Here is a 25,606-nt window from a genome sequence, read left to right on the forward strand (position 1 = left end):
CCTCTCCCCATCTTGTGATTTTTGACAAAACAGAACACAATGTAGCATTCAGTGTAAGAAGGAGAAATTAAATACACCTTACCCTGGTTCATGCTGCAGTCTGAAATGTCAACTAGCTAAAAATTACTTAAAGTAAAACAGAGTAGCTGTGAACTCTATTATACTTACACCAAGTAATTCTTGTTCAAAGCACAGGCAAAGAATATGATTTGTAGCTAAGCCAAGAGCAGATGACCAGTATTTGGAGGCTGCATCTAACAATCAAAACAGTAAACTACTTGTGAAACTAATCACAAATTTCTACCTGTCCTCTGTATCCTGCCAATATCAAACCTTTCCACAGATTTTTTCAAAGGAGTATATGAAAATCTTTAGAAGACACTGGAATACAATGGCACAGAACTTCCTCTTACCAGTTATGCAGGAAAAGAGCAGGAGTGGTGGTGTGAACAGAAATCATGTAAAATTAGCAAGTCTTTCAATCAATTAAGTTACAATACTGCACATAAGGGCTCCCATAAGAAACCAGAAGAATACTGCAAGCAGTAGGAAGAAAAAAGTTATCCAGAGAAACCAATAATTTTGCCAATTTTGAAGTTGTATTATATGTGGAACAAGGATTTTTTTTTTCTTCTTGAGGAAAAAAAACTGCTTTAAAAAGTGAAACTATTTTAACATTCAATTTCAAAATTAGTTTCTCTAGGAAGGATTTACATAGCTTTAATTTTTAAAACAGCATCTACAAAAACCAGACAATCCATTTTGCTCCTAAGCAAGACTTTTCCAGTTTCCTTTTGACAGTATTTTCACATTAGTAAAAGGGACAAGAACTTTTATTGAGATATTTACATTCATGTTTTAAAACCCATGTTCATTGTCACGTGTAAATCAAACAACCTTCAGTACAGCTATTATATTACAGAAAGAATCTGTCATTAACCTTCATTTAAAAAGCCATCAATCATGCCTAGGTTGAGTGATTTTTCCTCTAAACTCACAGTAGATGAAGGAGTCCCCACAAAACTTTAGCAGTACATGAGCCTGAGATTCTCAGGCTTTTGAGATAAGAGTTCTCTAAAAAAGACTCCACACCCACACAGTTGGCCCCATGCTGCTTGTCCCTCAGCCTGGGTTGTAACTCACTTCTTTGTAGCCCCCCCTTTCCCAATCTGCACATGACTTTTCTAAGGGAGATGATTCAGCTTGGACTCACTCGCAGTCAGCTGCTGCTGACAAAGGGTCTAATCCCAGCTCCATAAACACCCTTATGGCTAAATCAGAGATCTGAGCAGCCAAAAAGATCACTGACTACAAACACTTCCTGAATATTACCTGCCCAGGCAACAGGCTGCACTATGGACTCGGGAAGGTGGAAGAGGCAGAACCAGACAGCTTTGGTAACTGCACAGAACCAGCACCTCACCCACACCTACAAGTATTTTAGAGCTGGCCATGCTTGTAGAGATGTTGCTGGAAAACTCTATACCAAGTCATGCCTCACTACTCACTATTCTATCCCATACTCCCAACACCTTCATTCCCAGCTACTTTAGTAGCCCTAGCCTAAAAAATATATATTTTGAATTGTTACAACTAAAAATCAATATTTTCCAGTAAGAAAAATGAAGATGTGTGGGAGCAGGCTGTTTAGAGCCACATAACACAATGAGAAAACACTGTAACTGCACAGCATACTAAGGTTTCATCCCCAAAATGCCCTTTCAAGGGTATCCTTCCATACTTGGGCAAACCATGAACCAAAAAAGTTAAACAATATAATTTCTTTCTAGTGTCTGCACCTAGTTCATATATTAGGAGAAACCTTTTGTTAACCCTAAAAAATTCCTTCCAATGTTCTTGCAGAACAGAATAGTTACAGAACTGTTACAGTTCTGTCTTCTAGATATGCCAGCTCAAAGGGCTTTCACTTAACAGTAACAGAAGCTGAAGTCTTTTCCTGAAGTCTACCTAGCTCCCAAGTTACATTTTGCTCAATAGCCCAAATACAACTGCAACATTCCAGAGCAATCCTATTAAAGCATCAATTGGCATAAATCTATCTTATTCTCACAGTCAAGTAATTCAAAGCAACCAAAGACAGAAATCCATAAACACAGCTAGGTTCTTCTTGGTTTGAGTTTTGGATAAGTTAGAATAAGTTTTAATGCATTTATATTGCAAACATGTTTTCTCTTTATGATTTAGAAGCACCAAGAGGGATGAGACAGAGCAGTATTTTGAATGAGGCAAATGGAGGTTTTACTAAAGGACTGAAATTCCCAAACTTCTATACTTGTTGTGCAAGTACACTGCTCTTAGAGCAGACAGTTCTTTTTGCATTTTACTTTTATATATTTGGCTTATACATCAACCTGTATTTGTGACAATTTTTCACCAAGTTTCAGGGTTTGTTTGGTTGAGGGTTTCTTTATGCACAAGACTGTCAAGAGCAGGAAGCTGGCACATCACATATCAGACACAGTGAAGTGGACAGATTGATCCATATCATGAGTCATATCTTACCCGTTCCCCCAGTAATATTCACAAGAGGTTTAGGGAACTGACTAGCAAAATAACATTTTCAGCACACCTTCTCAGTCTTCTCTTAACCTGTAAGCTTTAATCAAGTTAACTAGTGTGCTTAAAAAATAGAGATTTCATTCCTTACTCAGGCAAAGGTTCCCATTAAAAGTCCCATCAGAAGACAGGTTTTGTAGGACTGCAGTATTTCTCTCTAGATTTGAATTCCCAGTCTCCCCAGCACTGAGCATGACATGCATGTGCTCTTATTCTTCAATTACATCTTCAGGGACACGTTGAGAAAAAAGTTGTAATAAAAAGTATTCCTTGCAGATTTTTCAACTGCACAGTATTTTGTCATAAAATTTTGTCACAAAATGTCTCAAATAGCTATTTCATACTTGGTTGATTGCTATCAGGAAGGCAACAAGGAACACTATATTTCCACAGACATAGATGGTTAACACAATCTGTTTAAACAGACGACCCTGCAAGAAAAGGAGAAAAGTCAAACAGTCAATCTTTTTATTGGTTTAAACAAAGAATCATCCCATTTCACAGTAGTTAGTTACCAAATTGTGACTCACCTCTGCTTCTGCAGATGTGAGTGACTGCAGTATCTGTACTCTATCATCCTCTATCACTTCAGCTGTTCATGAGAAGAAAAAGACAAGTCAAGTCAGCCCTTAAAAGCAAGGGGTGTTTCACTTTTACACTGCAGAAGTCTTGATCCTGTGACTAAGCCTTACACAGCATCAAATCTGAAAAGGATTTGGAAGTCTCATTTGACATTTCATGACCTGTTACTATCACGCTCACAGCACAAATGAAAAATTATTCTGGAGCTGATCTACAAAACCTAAATTCTGAACATTGAAGAAAAAAACCATTTTGCTAGACTGAATGATCAAAACATTAAGTTTTGAGCTAACACCTTTTTTTTGTATTTTGAGATAACAGGATTTCATTAAGAAGTATTTTCATTAGCCAACATACGAACACTCATTGTCCAAACATTTCAGGTTAATGTCCCTGTTTCTAGGAAGTAACTACTGCAGTTAAACTTAAATTCACATCTTTTATAATCACTCCTTCTCCACATGCCACCTTACACAGACTCTTAATTAATCACACTTCTTCAATTCTGCAGCTGTCTCATCTCAGCCTTAGACCCAGGTCACTCATATGTGCAGTCACCTCCTCTCCTTGACACCAGCCAGTGAAGATAACAATTTCTAATGAAGTTACTACCAAACTCCCCCCTAGACATACTGGAGTCAGGATTTCACATTCCTTCCCCAGTCAGTGAAAATGGCAAGCATTCAAGCTTGCTCCTGCAATAACAGAAATTTGTCAACAGCTAAATGCAGATAAAATCTGCATGAATTAATCTGGATTTAATATACCCATCTGAGATCAAAACTATGGCAAAAAAAAATAATAGAGTCTCAGAAAACAGCCACATTTCAGTCTGCACATTTCAGTCTCCTATGAACTGTGATTTGAGAAATGAGAAGCTACTATTTTACATGGCACAAACCACACTCTTCTAGAACACTTTTTTCTTGAAAACTGGTTTTCTTCCATATTCGTTTGCCTACAGAAGATAAGACACTATTACTCAAGAGTTACTCCCTTTCAGCTTCCAAATTAGAGGCCAAAGAATACCTCCTCAAACTCAATCCACACTGGTTTTCTGCTCAGCAAGCAAGGGGACAGCAGGAGTCTTGCTGGGTTCGTACCTTTCCGAACGAGACAGTAGCTGTGTATTTCCAGAAGAACATCAGTGCCAACATGCCAAGCTACAAAGCCAATCATTGCATAGGTGTCCCACGGGTCTGGCAGGTCAAGTGCTGGCAGATCCATTCCCAAGAACATTGTCACCACTATTCAGTAAAAACAAGATAAAAACCAGTAAGAATGTTGTGTTATGAATGTTAAAAACGCTCTCAATGCTTTTGTAAATAGATTTCCCATGAATTACATAAAATTCCTTGAGGAACAAGGTTAAAGGAGTTCATACAGCTGAAGGTTTTTTGGGGTGGGATAAGGGGTTGTTTGGGTGGGGTTGTTTTGGGGTTTTTTGGTAGTGTGAGGGCCTACCAGGAAGACAGGAAGAAAAGGAAAAGGCCAAGCTGGTTTTCAACCTGCTTAGTGCCCTATCACATTCCAGCCACACAAACACCAGCACTTGTGTCTGCCACAAGACCAGTCACCACAATATCAGTGCTTAAGGTTCCTGTGGAAGCTTGCCTCTATTACTAGAACTAACCCAGCTTCTAGATCTAGAAGTGAAATTCATGTCTCCCATTCAACAACATTGAACTATGCTACAGTAAGAACACTATTCTCATATTTTCCACGGCAAAAAAAGAAATTATGAAGATAAGGACAGGTCCTCATTAAAGAGGAATTTTGGATTTGTCAGTAACTCCTTTGGTTTAAAGTCACTTTTTTTTTAAGTGGTATCCAATGGCCCCTTATAACTCACAAAAAAGATGCCCAAGAAAAAGGATCTTCAGACATGTCTAGACTGGATGCTCATAGATGTTTTAGAAGAACAACAGCCCAGATGAAGGACAGAACTTCTTTAAATCAGTTAAATGGCAGTTACAACTATTACTTCTACTCACCAGCTAATATTCTAGCTGTTGTACCAGTACTCCAGTGAAACCAGTTGAACAATTGCCTCCTACAAAACAATGAAACATTTTATTGATTATAGTCGAGGGAAGGGGGCAGAAATCAAACAGCATTTTTGCCTACTTTCGAGGTGTAAAAATTTTCCATTGCAAAAAGAATGTTTAAGGAAACAGTCACATTGAATTCCTGTGGCTGTGATTTAATAAGTCAGTTGTACCTTGGTGCATGACGAGATGGTCTGAAACCTGCCATAAGTGGTTGAAAGATTGTCAAAGCCATCACAGCACAGCCAAGATAAGGATGAAAACCTGCTTGCTAAACAGAGGAAATTTTTCTTAAATATAGTATCTATATAAACAGACAGAAAACACACAAAAAATTTGCACACCTTATTTATTCTTGTATTACTAAGTTACAGTGGAGCAGCACTGGCAGAGGCAACGGGACACAATAAGCTGCCCTGCAGCCTGATGGAAATTGTTTGCCTCAGTAGCAGACACACTGGTACATCTGCTCAGGGATTGTCCCACCTTTTGGCTTTATTGAGAAATCCTACTGCTGAAGAGCAGACTAATATGACTATAGAAGCCATAGTCCAAGCCCAATCCTATGTCTTCAAGACAAGACTATTTTATAACTCATCTCAGCACTGGTTTTCTCTCTCACCCTAAAACATTTTACTCAGTTCCCCTAGTTCACACGTGTGACCCACCTTGAATTCAGATACTCTCTGGACTTTCCAACTTGTGATGTCACCTTGCATCAAATACAATACAGGTGACAGCAATAGATATACAATCTCTATCTAGCTACTGCTCCAGACTAAGCTTATCACTGGATGCAATTATGTCTAAGCTCACAAAAACACTTATTCCCAGCAGATATACCATGCTAGTGTCAGCTATCACACCCTTAACCCCCCTCCCAAATTCATATTCTCTAAGGAAACAGTAAGACCAAAACAGCACATAAAGGTACTATGAACAAGGAATTTATTTAGGAAAAAGAGGAAGGAAAGAAAACACTGAAAGTTTTCAGCTGTAGTTTAAAGAAGACCGTATTCCTTCAGTGTTGCTAGGATTTGAAATCAGTGTACTTCAGAACAGCTTTCACAGAAATTTGCTTAGAAATAGTCATAACATTTTAGCTGTCAGGGGATTTCCTCATTCATTTAGTCCCACCTTTACCTTTGAGTTCACGAGCAAGACAAAAGCACACACTTACGTGGCTCCACCCTCCTCGGTATACAAAAGGCAACACAAAAGAAATGCTTGTCAGCATGACCGTGGTCAGCATAAGCATACGATGCACCTAGAAAAGTTAAATCTGCTTTTAGAAACTCTACAGCTTTCTTAATACATTATTAAAAGACATTAAACAGACCTACAGTTAAAAGATACTCTTAATCCCCACTTTAGACTTCACTACAATTCTAATTTTTAATTGTTTCACTTAATAAGATTAAAGAAAGATGTAAATCATACCATGTTTAGTCTATTTCTTGGATCTATCAGGTTTATAATTCTGCTTGCAATAATGCTACAAAATACAGCTGAAGATATGTGGAGATTTTGCCCACCTGAAACCACAACTCCTTTCCAAGTAGGAATGAACGAGACCAGACAGGTTTGAAGAATCGTGCAACAATAACACCAATACTAACTGTGGTAATCCAAGCAACAAACATCAGTGCTCCTGAAAATAGAAAAAACACACAATCAATCAACACAGCAAGGTAAATAATAGGTAACTTAAGTGCACATGAAGACAATTTCTAAGATTGTGTAATAGTTTAGTCCATATGCACATGGTCAGAATTTACCAATGATAAAAACATCACCTGGTTCAGGCTACAGCTTCATAGCCTTTATCTTGCTAGAGGATAGAAACATCCATGCAAAAGGTAATCATACTTTGCCCACAAAACACAGAGCAGCTCTAGCTACTGCACGTTTCACACATGCCAATACACTTTGTACATACTGGTGAGAGAAACCGGTTTTTTACCAACTCAGACATCAGAGGCTGAAAGATGACATTGCTACAATCTGTGTGACAAAGAAGGAGTGGCAGCTCTATCATAGATCTGCATTAAAGTCCAGTACCACGGGAGAAAAAAATCCCATTAACTTCAGTGGCTCCAGACTGCCAGTTGAGTGGTTTCTCATTTCAAATAAGACTAAACCAAAAATGCAACTACAACAACTTGAAATAGAGAGAAAGAGATAAACAAATCACAATTTTAAATTTAAGGGAAAAGGCAAGGGTGGTTTCATTTTCCTGGGTGAAAAGAACCTCGCAACACTGTTCTTGAAACGAAAAATTAATAATTTCACTCTGCCACCAGAGTATCAGATCTTGCTAGCCAACAGAATATACAACGTAAATGCCAGAAAGACAAGAGGGAATACCAACTCTGCAATAACCCTCCAGTCTCAGCAGGCCTACAACTGGAAGACAAAACTAGAAACTGCAGCTTACCATGAGCCTTGATAAGCCGTGGGGCCCGGGAACCTCCGATATCCTGAGGAAGGCCTGTGACATTGTACAGTCCATCGGTGACCAGGGGCTGGCGACGATGTTTGTGTATGAGCCCACCTGAGCAGTGACAAAGTGGTTCATTTCTTCTAATGAAAGCCACAAGCCTGTAAGTGTGCCCATAACTCATTCATGAATTCAAGCCCTGTTGTGACCACTGCACACAATCGTACAAGCTAACCCATAATATGGTAAGAACCTAACATCATCTAAGCTATCCTGCACAGTTAATGTACAAAACACAACTCACCCAGCTACAGGAAATACCTTTTTTCTCCACTACATTACAAAAGACATGAAGAATAATTCCCTTTGATTCTCATCTCCATTAAAAAAAACAAAAACATGTGGCCAGTTCTCAAGAAGCTATCAGTTCCTATCCTCAAGTGAGCATACAACACATATGAGTAAACTTGCAATAACTTCCACAAGCAAACCCAACATCCAGAGAAGCGGTAAAGGTGGCTGAATTAAAGGCTTCACACTTGGAAACCTTAGTTCAGACACCAACTCTCATCTAAGCAATATCTTACAGAAAGTTACTAACTCATTTGGAGCTGTTAAAAGAAAAGCAACCATAGGTAAGTCAAGTTTACCTTCACTAGCTTCCCCATCTGCAAGAAAGATGTAGTAACTGGTATCCAGATTAAATCTCCCTTTATCAGCAGGGAGACGAATATCCCTTCTGAAAGAACATTGAAGAACACCATCTACAAGCCTCCATGCCACATCTTCAAGGGCATTCTGTAAAACAGGAGATATTTAATACCCAGTGCTTCAGATTGGCAGAGTAATCAGCTTAAACTAACCCTGCAGAAGACAAGAGTGTCATTGATGTATAAAGAAAAAGTGTGAGTGATCCAGGGAAGGAGGATCATTCTAAATTGGCATGCAAGAGGTATGTCAGTAAGTCAGAGTAACTTACGGTTTGAACTAATTATCACTGATTTTTACAGCCCATAACAATGTTTAACCCAGGACATACCAGTTGCAGTTCCAGCAAAAGGACAGACTAACAAGAAGCACAATGTTTCTAAATAGTCTCATCTCCCATCATGTGACTACCTACAAATTAAATTCATACTTCCAAAGTTAACATTTACTAGCCCAGCCAATATCACCTTAGAGAATTATGGATCCACCTCAGTACTTATACCTGCTGTACAAAACAAAAGCACAAAGCAGCAGCATACCTTGCTCCAAAGCTACATCTGTGGAAGTGTCCGAGTTGTTTTACAACATACCTCTGAATCCAAGAGAGGATGACTCCGCTCCTTCAGACAGGCAGTGCTCACATGAACACGGTGATCCTCATTAACACACAGATAAGCATCATCACCACCCTGCAGAGTTGAAAAGAGAAATATCTATATCCCAATAAAAAACACTACTGGCAGTCTCCAAAAGGTCTTTGATATGGGCAGCAAGACCAGAGAGATTTCTTGAGTTATCAAGCTGTTATTTCCCATTTTTCAAAGGCACATTAGGTCAAAGAGATGGCACATAAAAGCATGCATTATGATTCACACTCCCCTCCCAGAGTAACAACCACACTACCAGAAGTTTCTTTAATTCTTTAGAATTTACTAAATTAACTAGACAATATAGAGATGGATGTTGAAGCTATTCAAAAATCCACTTCAGTTACAAGATTTTTCCTCCACAGCTGTAAAAAAAGTGTTGTTAAGAACCAAGTGTTCCTGCACTAGGGATATGAATATAAACAGCATCTCCTTTGTGCAACAAGTAGCTTATAGATTATGCACTTGTCAACAGCATCATCCCTTCTCTTTAACATAAGTTAGAAAGAAGTATCTTTGAACATTTTTAAGACTGTATAGGAGTAACATTCAAGGATCAAATGCAAGTGGTTTTCAGAATAATAACCCAGCTTCTGAAGGGTAAGATTTTTTGGAGAGGTAAATAAAGATTGATTTAACCAGGAATTTCAGTCAGACAGGCTGAATTCCTCCATAAGAAATATCCAGAGGGAAATTCTACTGCAAGTATTCAGTCCTGAGGTAAAAGTGAATACCCACCTATGAGAAACAACCTGTGTTTTAGCACTATAGGAAAATCACACGTTAGGACATCTGACAGTATTTCCATTTTCCATACACATTTCCATTCAAACTTTACTAACATCACAAAAGCAACTACAGAAAACAAAATGGAGCACTCACCATCCACTGGTCATGGGAAAATGCAAATGCTAAATATCCTTCACTTGGACCACTCATTTCAATAAAAACTGAACTCCCCTCTTGTTGGAAGGACAGAAAAAAACAGGAAGCACTTCCAGGATCACAGTTTGTAGGGTTCCTAATGCAGAACTTCATAATTCCACAACTTGATGCACTAAACTAAACAATTAAGCAAACAAACAAATTGTGAGCAATGAGAGTTTCCATTCTCTTCCACTCTTCTACCCATGGGAGTAAAAAGCATACAAGGAACAACATCATGTCTACACACCCATCTCTTAAACCATGTCTACAGTTACCCTAGGACTACTAAGTGAAATGATGGTAAACTCCAAGCTAAATTTGAGTTAAATTTTCAGTTTAAAGACATTACAATAGAATAACTTCAAAAAGTCAGTAAGAGCTTCAGAAAAAAAACTTCCTCTGGTTTAATATTTGGAGAGGTGATATCAGCTGTTAGATGAGAAAGAAAGGAAGGGTGCTACAGCTTTATGTTTGCTTTTTAAAGTAGAAACTCCACTGATACACATTGAGAAAATATATTGATTGTAAGCTACAGTTATCCTGGATCAAGTAGCAATGCTTGCTCAATCCAAGACTCAGTAAGAGAAGTCAGTAACACAGATGAACTCAGAGAAGAAAGCTTCTCAGCCTACAGTTGCTAAATAGGAAGTGATGAGTCAAGACCAGATTAAGTCTTTTCCCATCTCTTGTGACAAGTATGCACAGTATTTTCTGATCATTACTTTCTAAATGTTCTGCTAATCTTCTGACCTGTGTGCAGCATAAGAACATTCAACCCTGCAAAGTTCAGGCAACTCAGCTAAGAGTAGCTGTCATGTTCTTAGCCTTAGATATCACAGTTACTCATCCATCATCTCTCCTTTTCTGTTAATAGGCTATATCAATGTCATCTCATTAAATTCCATTCATCACAAGCATTAAAGATAGCCTGATTTGGCTTTGTCATCACTTACTGGTTTCGATATGTAGGAAACTGGGTGTGAAGTTGACATAGCCTCTGATGTTGCATACAAAGGTGGTGTTGGGGATAGCACACCACGCTGAGAAACAATGGGACCTGGAATTTTTACCCAGAAAATCCTGTATTTCTTCACAACTGTGGCTCTTAAAAAACACAACACACAGAGTCATTACTGTATACATTTATAGTTGGCTGCTACCTTAAAAAGGGAAAAAAGAAAAATAATCTATAGTTCACACAAATTATTTGTAAAACCCTCATCTTTATGGAGACCTCTACCATTTTAGGGATTGAAGCAGGAAAATATCTTAAATCTCAGTAGAAAAAAAAAATTAAAACCTAATACCACATGCTACAGTGGGTATAAGAACCACCTATGCCTATGGCATAGATTAGAACTTCAGAGAATAATTGCATTGCTTTTATCATGTAGTTCACAAAAAAACTAGCTAGGCACAGCAAAGAAAAAGATTCTTAACAGTGTGTATTGCAGGTATGAGAGGTGAGAAGGTGGCTAGAAAGACTAAAGAAAACAGTCTCCAAGTCCCCTTATACTCTCTCTGGGGAAAAAAAAAATTAAAAATCACCTTCAAGCTCTTCCTAAAAAACAAATGTCTGCATTAACACAGACTCTGCAGCAAGTAAGGGGTGTTAACTTTTCAGGCCATGGGACCAAGGGCTTTTCAGTTGCTGATCAGTATTTGACACAGGTAATGGTACAGGTTTACTTTGTCTGCATTTTAATAAATTAGAATTGATACTAGATTTACTTACAGAAACTGTACATGTTTTGGAGCATCTCCAGGAGCAACCCAATAAACTTTTATGTCTTTCTTCTTCACTTTACTTGTGTGGCTAACAGCTGAATTCTGAGAACACATAGATGTCAAGAGTTACACAGTGGATACACATTTTGTTATTTAAACAGAGTCAGCAGAGGCTGAAGCTAAATCCTACAGAGACCCTGCACAACCCCAGTTCAACTGGCTTTTTCCAGTCAGGCATGATCAGTTCAGGTGAGCACTGCAACTTACTCATACTAACCATCTTCAAGACTAAAAAGAACTACTTTCAGTCCAGAAGACTCCAGCAATGAGGCAGAGATCCCTGCAGCATTTATGCAGAAACAGGGAGGTTTTCTTAGGCAGGAAACACTCTACTTTTTGACAATAAGAGGATGAAGAGACAGTGCAATGGCTCTTCCTTTTAATATTAGGATTACACTCTGTTCATTGTGTAAAACTTGTTACAAATGCTGCATCTTCCTGCAGCAGTCAACAGCCTTCTGTCCCCAGGATAGTTTAAACTGCTCATAAGAATAGTCCAGAGCTGCAGTGAGTCATGCCTCTATACTCCAAATTGGACCAATTTCCCTAGAGACTCACTGAACTCGAATAAGAATACATGGATTAGCTCTGTCCTGTTCCAGATATATTCAGTACAAGCTCCTCAGTGCCCAGTGAAACATTCTAAGGCACTGGACTCTACCTTGGTACGACCACAGGTCAGCAGCTGAGAACGTCTCCTGTCAGCCAACACAAAAGAACCAACGGCAGGGCTATCCAGGTGCTCTGCATCCCGGGCCTGTATGAAAAAGCCTTCAAAATCTGGACCAGACAGGTGAACTAAAGCAAGAAGAAAAATAAAAGGAGGTTTAATTCCATCTAGAGGAAGAAGGATGTATTTCAGCAAAGACTACCAGATGCTCATTTTAAAAGTACTGAATGACAGTTAATGGATTACCTAAACAAGATTCTACTGCTTAGATAAATCCAGTATAGAAAACTGAGGAAAGACATATTAGAATACAAAGAAACAATAAATTGAACTCTTCAGCTGTAACTGACACATACCTTCTATGCTGTCCCCTGGTTTAAATTCAGTCCCATTCACTGTAATGGTGTGCTCAGGTGGCAGATGAGGAGAGCTACCATGACAGGGTACCATGCTAGTACAGGCTTCTCTTACTTTTCCATTTGGATAGCCAACCACAGATGCATAGAGGCAAACAAACATCCAAACAGCAAAACCAGGCAGTTCCATCTGTATGAAATAAAATTTACAGGCAATTAAGCACAATAAATATTTACATTACAGGTAACCACTGCTCTTCAGAAACCAGTTGAAAAGTGAAATACAAAACCATGTTTTTAAAAAGCATTCATGAAAAGACACCACTCCCAGCTGCTGAATAACTTCTGCTTCTGATAACGGCCAGACATTTTTAGAATGTTCAGATACCATATTTCAGGGAATCTACAGGATGTCAATGGATCCCTCCATTCACTGGGTGGATTACTTCCCTCCGTGCATTTTGACAGCACTTTTAAAACATCTTTTGCCAATCCCTCTCCGTTTCTCTCTCAAAAAAAAATTAAGTTCCTAAAACATTTACACAGGACATGGATCTTAAAATGCTTCACAGATATATAAAGGCTAACAGTATTGAGGAACTACCCAGCTAGTAACAAGCCCACTTTTATTAATCATAGCTTCAAATTTTACATCATTACAGACTGCCTTTTGTTTCCACAACCCGTGTCTATTTCTTCACATATGACAAATAATTCCCCAGTAACAAGTTCTTCTTTCTGCAGGGAAACTGAAGTTTCCAAATGTCAGAAATACATTTGATACATGCAAGAGTGAGAATTTGGCATGAAGGTTTAGACAAAGAAATACATATGCTTGTTGCAGACAAGCACAAGACTTCTCCTTTGACTTCTTCCTTTTGGATATTGGACCTCTAGACAATTAGTCAAATGGATTGCTTGTCACACTCTCTTTTCAAGGGGACAGCATGCAAGAAAGACATGGGATAGTAGGACCCCAGAGCCTAAAACAGTTATATGAACCCCTAACCTCAGCTCTTGCCCTGCCACAATACTGTTTTCATAAAAGCTGAGACAACTGTTTTGCTGCTCAGTAGAGTGCAGGGCTGACAGCTGTACTGTGGTTTACAGAACACTTTAGCCAACAAAAGAAAGTGTTTCCACATCCAAAAGGCCAGGAGAACAGAGATAAACTTCCTTTCAATCCTTAAGCACAAGAAATGAGTTATCAGCTCTGGTGGAATATAGACCAGCCAAGTTGGTCTGCCTTCTGGAAGGGCCATGCCCATTTTGCAGCAAGTGATAAGAAGTATCAGGTTATGAAGTTCCCTGGCAGCATGGACGGACATGAAGATAAACACACAGAGCCATTTCAGACTGAACTCTTGATACTTAAAAAGCAGTCAAAGGAAGACAAGGCACATCATTAGTCTTATACAATAGGAGTCATCAACATTAACTCGTCCAAAGTTCTCATACATGGAAATCCACAGTTTTCAAGGCAATGCTATATTTTTACTTCAATATATGGGCTCCTCAGCAACTTTACACCAGTAAACAGAAGAAAATCAGAGGTATGAGTGTGTTGAACAGTTAGGTTTCAAGAATGAGAAAATAAAAACCCAACACTCAGCTCCTCCCAAATATTCAAGATAACATTATGATCATTATCTTTAACTTTTGGTAAAAGTATTTCCTTCTAGTTCCAACAGTTCTCCAAAGTGTCAAAAGTTTACATCTAATTGATTTTATACATAAGTTAAAGGTGGCTACAGAAAGCTAAAGACTAAGGTTCAGTACAATTATATGCACCAGAGAAATTTTCAAAACAAGAAGAGATAAGGCTGCCTATCACAGAGCAAAGAAAAAGAGTAGGGTAGTATTCTGCTTTAAGTAGCAGAGGATGTGGTAGGGATGTAAGATGAAACAAGAAATATTCTTGTCAGATTTGACTGACTCAAAAGCTGGCAGAAGAAAAAGATTAAGTAGAGATTAATAGAATAAAAAAAAATACCAAAATCTGGAAAAGATTTAGATAAACGGAGAGCAGTAAGTTACTTCTTTCTGTGTTGAAAACAACTCCTACAGTCCCTGCAGGAATCAACAGCTAAGAAAGCCCTAGTAGCCTAATAGCTCATGAGCACAATGCTCACACTCCAACTCAGGATCTCTTCATAGAACTTACCTTTTTTTGAGCTGTTTAACTTAACTAGCTGGATAGTGTGAATCTAAAAATAACATCAGAGAGGAAGAGGATATGAGACAACAGCACGGCAAACATACTGTCAGCTCAAAGGTACAAAAACTACCATCAACAGAAACCTCTCCTGAAGAAGACAAGAGGGCATACAGCAAAGGAAAGAGGCATCTGATGGGGAGTAGCCTATTTTAATATAAGGGGTTTATGACACATCCCTTTAGAAATAAGCCCCTACAAAGGGAAAGCAGACAGTCTTACTGTCCAAGAGTCCCCCTCCCTCTGAAAAAAAAGCTTGGGTTGGCCTCTTCTGCTTTGTTAAAGGTGGTCCTAGCACAACAGCTGAATTGAGCAAGAAGAGAAAACCTATTCATAACAATTAATTACTTTTAAAATACAAACACACACACATGCACACAAAACAACAGAACATACATACCTCAGCATCTTGTTCTTTCTAGGAAAGAGAATTTCAAGGGCATGTGTGTTTCAACATGATTTTTTGTAACAGTTTGAGTGTAGGCACTTACCTTACAGCCAGTCCTGTTACAATGACACGGTCTGAGTAAAACTGCCATTGGCTCTCTACTTGTAGTAAAACAACTTTTATTGCTTTGTAATCTCTTCTATTTGGTTTGCATCTAACAGTATTAATCTTTACTGTATCCAGGAAGCTTGTCTGAAAAAAGAAACAGTACACACAAAAAAAGTAAGGTTTATAAGAGCATCTTTATTTCAGGCATGTATTTTATACAACTTCCCCACACTTCAGCTGAAATGCATGATGCTGTAATGAAGCACTGACCCTGCAGCTTCCTTTGCTTTGTCAGACACTTCCCTAGACCTCAAAGAGCATCACACTAAGTAATTACTTAATTATCTTCTGGTGCAGTTAAGGTGCAGGGAAACCTACAACCAACTTGTGATACCTTCTTTCTCCAACTATTAGTTAACACAAATTTGCAATGTGATTTTAAAGCTCATTATGCATTTACTCCCTATCAAAGAGAAGTTTTATTTTAGAAGAAGAAGAAAAAAATTCAAAAATCTGGTAACTTTTCTTTTTTCCATATATCTCACCAAGAATGAACAGGAGGGAAGGATTTTGCCCTGTTCACTTGTTTGCTTTAATGACTTTACTTAGGCAGCTGCTCTGCATAGAACCTTCAAGGCCCCAACCTCGCAAACTTTTATCTATGTGAAGAACCCAAAAAAGACATAGTTTGTTACCCCAACTAGGAACTTCAACTATAGCATGAGCACATTTACTGCCACAGTGATCACAGAGCCATCTCTTACACATATTAACAAAAAACAAACTAAGAAACTAATATTCACATAACAAGAAGCAAAAAAGATACCAGAGGAACATGGCATGGCTTCCAGATAAAATAAACCATAGCTTACCTTTACTCATTAAGGCACACAGGTTTAGGAGTTTTCTCTAAAGCAATTCACAAATCTTGCATGAAAGGCAGCAGCTACAAGGTGCTTTAAAAACGCCACCAGATTTTACTTTGCTTCATATCTGCTACAGACACACTAATAAGCAAATACACTTTCCAAAAAGCTTGCAGTATCCACTCTGAGCGCTCACTGGCATCAGTTTAACCAAAGTACCCCTACAAAGCCTACAGCGGCTCCTCAGCCCCGCACGCCCTTGCTCCAGGGAGCCCCACTGTCCCCTCCGGCCCCAGTGCAGCCGTGCCAGGCGATGCCCACGCTCCGCAGCAGCCTCCCCGCGGCCGCGGCGCTTTTCTGGCTGCGGGGCGGGGCCGAGCGGCGGGCGGGGCGCTGCCAACGCTCCGTGCGCCCGCCCCGGTGCGCCCGCCGGGAGCCCGCACAGCACGGGCGCTGCAAGGTGGTGGGGCACCGCGTTTCTTTGCAGCCTCCCAACGCTGGAGTCTGGGTCTGGGTTAAAAACTGGAGTTTTACTGAGAGATTGGCCTTGTCAAAGCTTACAGAGTTCATCAGCGGTGCTATTCGTGGGCCGAAAGGTGGTCACATATACAGGCTTGCAAAATCAGGCCTTTCTTATCAAGAAAGCAAATAAATACTGGCTGCAACTGGGGCTTTGCTGGCTGAAACTGCATTTGCTTACACAGGCTTCTCTGACTTCTGTATTGTTTAAATCCAAGTTCTCAATTGCTCACAAAAAGACAATTACTTACAAATCCAATGGGAATTTTGCCCTCGCACAGGACAGAAATATTGTCTTGTGTTTAAAAAACAACTTTACCGGAGAGCTCTAGTGATTCAGTTGCTTACTAGTAGTTCTGAGCAGTTCTAGAGATCTTAATACTATTAATTCAGTAATATTTTCTAAAAAAAAGAAATCTACTAAAATACAACAGACTAGAAATGCTCAGTTAGTGTTCACTCTTTTCTCAGTTTCTATAAAAGTGGCATTAACCTTAAGATGTACCCTGTGACAACATATTGAAAAAATACATTTAATGTGAAAAACAATAAGGGATTACTTTGCCTAATCAGAAAAATTATTAGACTGTTACACTTGTATTATCTTGCTCATTGGAGTCACTGGGAAGCTGAGGTCTCAGTGCTCAGCAACTGAAGAAACAAAAGGCATAAGCAATAGCTTGAAGTGAAATATGGCTATTTCCCCCTAGCCAGGGGAAAAAAGAATTCTGTTTACAACTACATTCATAAAGTTCCCATACATGAAAGAGTTTGACAAAATTCCAGGCCTAAGTACATACATGCTTTATTATGTGCTTGTATGTTTTTAACTAATACAGATAAATTGTTAGTAAGGCAGATAATAACATAAATATGTTTGACAGAATGGGGGTATATATGTCTGAAATATTATCATATATGTAAGTATATATGTAAGTAATTTCCTCATTAAGACCCATAAGGAAGGATGAAAATGCAAGCTACAATTGTAAAAGAAATGGTAATCAGAGTATAAGATGAAAAAATCATTTTTCTGTAAAAAGTAAAGAGGGTAAGGGAGGGAATACTGTTTTGCTTATCATTGTGTTCTCTTATTTCCAAAGATGTTAGCTATTGAAAAAAAGAAAAGAAAAAACATCTCTGTAACTACAGAGTACAAGTCCCCATACTACTGCATGGGCAATCATCAATCTGTGGAAGGGCTCATTTCAAACATACCAATCTCCTTAAAAAATAACAAAATTAATAGTTCTGCAGCCCTGATGAAAATGTTTCTATGAAAGGGCATTGCATGCTAATTTGTTAAGTATCATATCCAGTATAAAGTAAATAGAATGTATTAGGGTATATAAACTATAAAATGTCCACAGCTGCATCTTCTTTGTAAAGTGTACTGCAACTGTTGTTAGTACGTCCATAACAATTCCATATTTATTACAAAGCAGATGTTCTAGCCTAACCAAATGAGATACAGACATAGAGGGCTGGGGGTGGGTTTGAATCTTCCTGCAAGCCTGAAGACAGATAAAGCTGTGTAACCTACTCTTGACCTGTGTCAGGGGATGAGGACATGAAGTGGCAAACAACACAACATCTAACACGAAGAGAAGCTGATGAGGGTTTTTTCATGGTTTATTAGAGGCACTTAAAGAAGTAAGTGAAAGCTTATAATTTTGAAAGCAACAGGAATTGCATAGAGGAGACGTCATTCCAAGTATATAAAGGAGAATTTCTCTTGCTTAAGAACCGAGCAAGCAATTAACTAAATATATATAATTTTGGAAATTAACTATTGTGCAGTCCAAGGTTTATACTGATAGCTATTCTATTTTTAAGCCCAAAGCGATAGAGAAAACAATAAACCATTGAAGAGAACCCACGTTACTATGTGATTCCTTCTAATCAACTTTCCTCTTAGGTATTAAGCTAACTATTCAGCAAAACTGTGGCATTTTCAGTCAGACCTTGCTCAAGTTGCATATGTGTGCATTGAGCTCTATGTTACTGGCAAGGTTATTACCCTAAAACATCAGTGGAGTTCCAATCGAGGGATGTGCAAAAAGGCTGCATGCCTACCAGATTGTTTTGATGATGGATAACTGTATCAAAGAATTTTTTGTTATTAGTGCTACCTATTCTGAAATACTGAAATCTGTTTGAAAAAGTGCATTTGGATTTGGCTAAATACATGCTGGATACTAGGCTTTCTCTGAAGATAACAGTCCTGGCACCAATATTTACTCACCTCTCTCTTGCGTAAACTACACATATGAGACTATGCATCGCAAGATTTCTCAAGCTTTCAGCATTTTTCAAGCTTTTCAGCATTATTTTCTTAGTTAAAGGTGTATTAGGGAATGAAAAATGACATTTTTATCTTAGATAAGAAGAATTCTTCCTACCAAACCAATTTGTATGTGGTGGGGGGGTTTTGTCACAGAGGGGAACGTTGAATCATTGAACCAATCCTTACCGTCTAAAAGGAAATAAATGATGACAAAGTCACAGTGTAGGATGAGATATTTTTCTCCATAATTAATAATTTATTTTTTCTTGAGCTTTGGCACTGTTTCATTCTTACCTGTTTGACCAACTTACTGTTAATTTACAAACTAGATTAAAGCATTCCCCTTATGTTCAGAAATTTCCTTCTACTGTATGCATTTTTTTGCTCTTTACTAATCACAATAATTTTTGAATTCTTTCATGTCACACATAAAATTCAGACTTGGAACCGTATTTAAACAGAAATGGTTGTTTACTTAGCGGTAGGACAACTGTAAGATTTTACAGTTTTGAGCCAGTGACTGTAACAAGCCACCTGGTGGCAGTAGCCAATCAGCCAAGTAAGGTTTACCAGTCGCCTGCACAGAAACCTGCTTCGGTTTTGCATCTCTATTCTGACACTATAGCTGAACTCCCTGCCCGATAGCTTTCTGCCAAGATATGTATCCGCTTTGACTTAAATGGATAAAATTTTTTAAAAAGCACTTCCTTTCTTATCTGAAATGAAATATTTAAGATTGGTTCTCTGACATCAGTTTGAGACAGGAACAGGTACAGATGTTATGAGAAAATGACACACAACCTGTCACATTTCTGAGAGTCTCCACTTATGCAGTGCACAACACACATAAATTGGTAAAGGACTTCAGTAAAATCATTTTGACCTGTCCAAGTAATGTGGGTCAGTGCTTTATCTGATGAACACCACCAAGTTTTATCTGATAAAAGTACAGCATTATTAACTTTATTGAGTTTTCTGTATTTTCTGACCATTGCTATGATGCTTTTTCAAATTATTGATTTTATTGTATCAGCAAGATGTGATAAGTTTTTATTGTTCTGCTTTACAGGGAGCAAAGAGCTTGCTGGTAAAGGCATTGACCTCTAAGTGCTTCAGTGTAAGGCACTTTAGACCTGACTACAGAATTTGTAATGTGAAGCTAAGATTAATTGATACCTTGTACAATGTTCTCTCACACACTTATGAGTTTCTTTGCCAGCCAATCTCATTTCCATCTTTGCCCCCAGCTTTTTTCCTCTGCCTTTTCACTTGGATTAGGAACTAATTTTCCTACCCTTTTCATCTCATCTCATCTCAGAAATCCTTTCACAGACAACCCGTTTCCTTTTCTTCACCTTTTCTCAGCAGCTCCTAATGTGACTCCTTCATGGCTTCTAAATGCATTCTTTGTTCAGACCCAGCACATCTGTGCTTTTGCAGCTGCTCTGGGTTCAAGCACTGGCAGTCCTGCTGGAGGGATGCTGCACTGCACTGTCAGTTGTGCCAACATTCTAGTTAGTGCATGCCCTGCCCTGTAGGGGAACCTTCCACGGGAAGGGCTGCAGGGATTTCAGCTCGAACTTTACCGAGCCTCACCTAAACGTATGCAGAGACTTTCAAAAGCTAACAAACCAGTAAGACCACAACAGAGCTGGTAAAAATTCCAACATTGTGAGCTGTGAGAAGAATAAGGGAAAGAAGATTGTTTCATACCAGTTTTCAAGTCCTGTAAGCAGCAATCCTCAGTTGATGAGCACTGGGGAATATCAAGCAAGGTGCAAAGGGACCCAGTCCAGAATGCTATGGAAAGCTGCCTCCTGCACAGTCAGGTTAGTACATGGTCAATTTGGAAGCCAGTACCTTTGAGGAAGCTCCAGATTTTCTCAGAAGCAAAATATCAAAGCTGTTGTATTGTACTAATTCCTACACTAATTCCTCCAGATGAAATGGAGAGCCAGTGCTCTGTGTCCCAGCAGTTTGTCCCAAAATACAGCAGTGATCCCTAGGTCCTGGGTGTTCACATAGGAACCACTGGCCAGTTATGGGCAAACCACTTCTCATCAATAATCCTAAACTTAAATTCATGGATAACCAAATGACCTGATGATATCAAGGAGACAAATGCTAAGGACTGTTATTTTCTGGTAGCAGCATTTGGAGATGGTTCAACTGTAAATGTTGTTGTGCTCTGATTGCTGTATAGTAAAAGATTTGCCAGTCTGAATTCCAGCTTTGTAGCACTCTAATGCAAACCGCTCTTATATCACCTTCCTTGTTCTTCCTGCTCATGTTTAATAGCTTTTAGAACAAATGCTTGTGGTAGTCATACATCTGGTGAAATATTTTCCTTCTGCAATGTCTTAGACCAGGTCAGCCTGTTGAAAGGACCCTGGCTTGAATTCTGCCTGCACTGAAAGATTACAGAGCAGAACTACAGTCCCCAGTATTAGCTTTCAGATAATGTAATGTAATTATTTCTTTGCTTAAAAATCAGATATCAAACATATAGAACAGAAAAGCAAAATCAATTAGTTACCATTTGAACTCAAAGGCCTATCTAGGTAAGATTTAAGGATTATTATTTTAATGGGCTGGGAAAATATTCATGGTATTCTCAGTACAGTTTGATATTTGAGGAAGGCACATCAAACGAGATGGAGTGTGCAAGAGACACTAAATATTTATTTAGTGGAGGAGGAAATAGATCTGCTTGATAAGACATTGCTACAGCTCATTCAGGAATAGATCCACTGAGGTCTTGAGTCTCAGCACATCTCACTAGCGTTACATGGAACAATTCACAGAATATAGAAGTACTGGTAGTGGTTCAGCACCCTGGCATATGTTCTCTCTCTACAAAAAATATTGGCCCAATATATGTGAATCAATTTTACACTTAACTAAGTTAATGATACAAGAATATAATTCAGAAACTTCGTTTTGTTTGCCATGTCCCCATGTTTGCAGATTATTAATATCAAATGAATGGGATGCTGTTAGCTAAAGCTAGTCAAATGTATCTTAAGCATTTGTGTGAAAAGCTACCTTAAATGACATTTTATATGTCCTCTTTAAAGATATTTGCATTGAATTTTACAATTTTCTATTAAAAATTAAACTCTATTAAAAATTAACTTTCTATGGATGTTGGAGCATTGATTGTTTGAGGCCACACAGTAAAAGAATGGCCAAACTGGAATTGAAAACAAACCCAAAATGTTAATCTTTGAAAGGTCAAACCAAAACTGCCTTTCATGAGAGGCCAGTAAAGACAAACTAAATATGTTGGTGTCCTAGCTGCTCCATCTCATACGATTTCTGGCTTAAATAGACATTTTCATTCCAGTTTATTATTTATTCATTGGCCATTAGGCTATTGCAATCTGTTTAGCCATTTAGAAAGGACTTTTTAAAAAAAGCTATAGGTGATTATGTCAGTGTTCTCACTAGTGTTTTCACTCAATACTAGATTCTAATGTCCAAGAACACATCCAAATTTCTGCTGGGCATGTAACTGTCTAAGAAAGTACTTTTCAGTCAGTGGGTAGCAAAGATCTTAGTCAGAAAAGACTGCAGTTTAACCAAACTGCAGAGATATAGTTTTAAAGAAAAGGAACTCTCTTTCAAATTTTCATTTCTTCTTGAGAAATTTCCATTAGAAAACAAAAACTAGACAGAAGACTCAACACCTCTCAAGCTTCTTATTGTTTGAGCAATAACACAGTGTTAATTCCTGAATTTACAGGGCACCCTACAGAGTGTAGAGCACTGAGAAAAAATGTGCTCACTTTAAATTTTATATAGTTTCATATTTCCTCTATGCAGGCCAAAGGAATCTGCTTTTAGTTTTAGTTAGACGTCCAGTTAAGTTCTCTTTGTGCTAGTTGGCTTTTACTGTTGTTACTGGGTACTATTTTCCTGTTACTAAAAATAAAAAGCTCCTGTACTCTAAGTTCCCACACTTTACATTGTGAGAACTTAGAGTGCTTTTCACCCTTTAGAACAGGTACAAGCAATATGACATTAGTAAGATGTGACACCTAGTAAAAAGCTCCCCAAAGTGTATTGACACCACTACTAAGATAAGTGTTCTGTAACACTGTGGTGCAAAACAGGAGGCAAGAAAAGAGCACCACTAGGAAGGTGTATGTAAAAGGACTGAAGAATTCTGGTATGAGTCCATTTGAAAAAGCTGCAAAATTATTTCCTGATGATTAACATTGATATGTATGTACTCTTATTTTGAAGAAACTATTGATCATTTCCTGCTGTGGTATATCATATCACACAGAGAGAAACTGCAAACTGAAGATAAAATGGCACTGTGAAAACCACCACTTAGATGCCAGTGTAGCAAAGGCTCAGTTGGTGTTGGCTGTGGTCTAAGTGCACAGAAGTGCATTGTGCAATTGTGCAAAGTGCAGTGCTCAAAGGTAGCACTTGTGCATTCATGTTTTGCTGGTGTGATTTCCATTCAGAGAAAAGTGCTCATTTTACACGTGGTAAATGAACACAGACCCAAAGCCTGTAAGGGATGGGCCAGCATAAGAGATAAGGCCAATGAAGAGAGGATTAGAGAAGTCTGCTCTGTTCCTCATTACATTTCATCAAGAGACATGAAACATTCATTATTGAATTGCGGGCCAATTAAATTATACTGTTTCAATTATTAAGTGACTTCACAGTACCTAGGAAACGTTTTTGCTGTGTATTGAAACAAGTGTTTTATTCACACTGTTGACATCTGGTCTAGTTACAGTCGCAAATGATGTCAAAATAACTGGTTCAGGCTTGGTTTCCTAACAATTTTTGTCCAAGACACTAAAAAAAATTCTTATTTATAAACCTGGGTACATTTCAAAATCTGTCTCAGTGCACAGCATAGAAGAGATGTGCCAGTGCAAACCCAGTAAGGGTAATGTGAGTTTCTGTAAGCAAATCAAACATTTTAAGACTTAATAACAGGAGAGAAATTGCCTTCAATAATACCCCTTGGGTTCCTATCTTGCTTTTCACAAAGTATTCAACATGCACTTTAGAATAACTCTTTATGCAAAGGACTTGGTTATATAGACATTATTTGCTCTCCATCTCTGAGAGCTGCTCTCTGTGTAAGCAGCTCCTGAAATTTCTAAATGCCAGCCCATTTGCAGTATGTGACAGGACAACACCAAACCTGGAGGAAGAGACTTTTGCAAGGCTCTGTGACAGACCAACTGCAGTTACTTCAAGCTACTGAAGCTTGCAAAGGAGCCTAGAAAAAAGACAGTCCAGATCTCTTTCAATTACCTCTGTTGGTTTTGTTCCTATGACTTCCAGAACTGTTCAAGCTTCTTGTATTTCCCATTCCTATGTTGTATCATCTTCTTTTCTGGGACACATCCAATTGAGAGGAAACCGCCAGCATGCCAGGAGAGTCAGGGTTCTGCTAGGTGCATGTCTGTCCTGTACATGAATGCAGGCCAGCAAGCTGAGTAAAGAATAAGGGGGCTGGAAAAGACAAAGGACACTGGGAGAACTCCACTGGGCACTCAGGAAATAGCCATGTGAAATAACTCAGATTTTAAGCATCATATCTGAATGAGCCTTGATGAGGTGAATCTTTAGGGAACTGCACTCACAGGGGTGCTTTTCCTTTTTTACCCATTCTGTCTAGCAACCCAAATATATGTCAAGGGCATACAAACTGGCATATTCACCAACACCAACATGAAAATCTTTCTCAACAATACCAAAAAAACATTAACTGTAATGAGGAAAAAAAAGATTTCTTGACATTTTCAGAGGAAGGAGCAAGTGAAAGAGAAAATAAAGGAGAAAAGCTACTAAGTTATAAAAAACTTCAGTTTGAAATGAGTGGAAGTGTTTCCATGAATATCAAGGTCTTTGGATTCCCCTAAATGCATTGTAATTGGATGAGCATCCTGCAGCAAAATACACTTATAAGGGTATGCATGGGATGGCCAGAAGTAAATGGTTAAACCTAAATTGTTTTGCAGACTCCTTCCAATTCCAGAAAATATACCACCTTTGAGAAGAAGAAGAAAAAAAAATTCAGTATTACACAGTGACTGTAAATTGAGAAGTGCTCTTTTTTTAACGTATTTCTAGGCAATAAAAATAGACTGACCTTCCAAAGCTGCAAGGCTGACCTTTACACTGGGGTGCAGTTAATGACTTCGGTCGTGAGAGGCCTAGAGACACTGTCCCAGGTGTTCTGCAATACAAAGCAATGGTAAGGGCTGGCTGGTGGCAGCAGTCCGTATGACAGCATGCTGCAAAACGAGGCGGCGGGGGGGTTGTACTGCTGTTTTGGATTTTTTAAAAAAACGTGCTACCTCCTGGTCAAGACAGATCCACGGAGTTTGTAGTCTTGTCCACACACTATATATAGCACTTAAACTCTGGCTGACATCATGTTTTTTCAGCAGCGCAGCCTATCAGGATGGAGCCGGCCGGCCGGCGCTGGGTGCCGGCCCT

General features: G+C 38.7%; 1 protein-coding gene across 2 annotated transcripts; it reads right to left on the minus strand.

Annotated features, from left to right (window-relative positions):
- Positions 1 to 524: 524 nt before the first annotated feature.
- On the minus strand, positions 525 to 25,606 carry FRRS1 (ferric chelate reductase 1). 2 transcript variants are annotated; one of them, XM_063407588.1, is made up of 19 exons: positions 25,465 to 25,606; positions 25,257 to 25,343; positions 24,416 to 24,616; positions 15,450 to 15,598; positions 12,744 to 12,933; positions 12,379 to 12,515; positions 11,665 to 11,759; positions 10,883 to 11,033; positions 9,885 to 10,064; positions 8,946 to 9,044; positions 8,298 to 8,445; positions 7,645 to 7,761; positions 6,743 to 6,858; positions 6,388 to 6,474; positions 5,381 to 5,478; positions 5,154 to 5,212; positions 4,263 to 4,406; positions 3,108 to 3,169; positions 525 to 3,008 (listed from the first exon to the last, which is right to left on the minus strand). In XM_063407588.1, exons 4-19 carry the CDS (start codon positions 15,495 to 15,497, stop codon positions 2,916 to 2,918), a joined length of 1,824 nt encoding a protein of 607 aa, XP_063263658.1. In that variant the 5' UTR covers positions 15,498 to 15,598; positions 24,416 to 24,616; positions 25,257 to 25,343; positions 25,465 to 25,606; the 3' UTR covers positions 525 to 2,915. The 2 variants fall into 2 exon arrangements, with proteins under 2 accessions (XP_063263658.1, XP_063263657.1); XM_063407587.1 differs by lacking the exons at positions 24,416 to 24,616; positions 25,257 to 25,343; positions 25,465 to 25,606 and adding an exon at positions 16,327 to 16,665.

The sequence above is a fragment of the Prinia subflava genome, chromosome 10 (genome assembly GCF_021018805.1).
Source record: "Prinia subflava isolate CZ2003 ecotype Zambia chromosome 10, Cam_Psub_1.2, whole genome shotgun sequence".
Taxonomy (NCBI): Eukaryota; Metazoa; Chordata; class Aves; order Passeriformes; family Cisticolidae; genus Prinia; species Prinia subflava.

Bases quoted from the DNA above. Each gene is read 5' to 3' on its own strand.
- FRRS1 (XM_063407588.1), bottom strand. From the start codon at position 15,497: ATGGCAGTTTTACTCAGACCGTGTCATTGTAACAGGACTGGCTGTAAG. The intron at 12,934-15,449 runs GTAAGTGCCTAC...TATTTCATACAG, and splicing joins GTAACAGGACTGGCTGTAAG to ATGGAACTGCCTGGTTTTGC. The intron at 7,762-8,297 runs GTAAACTTGACT...GTCACTGCTCAG, and splicing joins AGATGGGGAAGCTAGTGAAG to GTGGGCTCATACACAAACAT.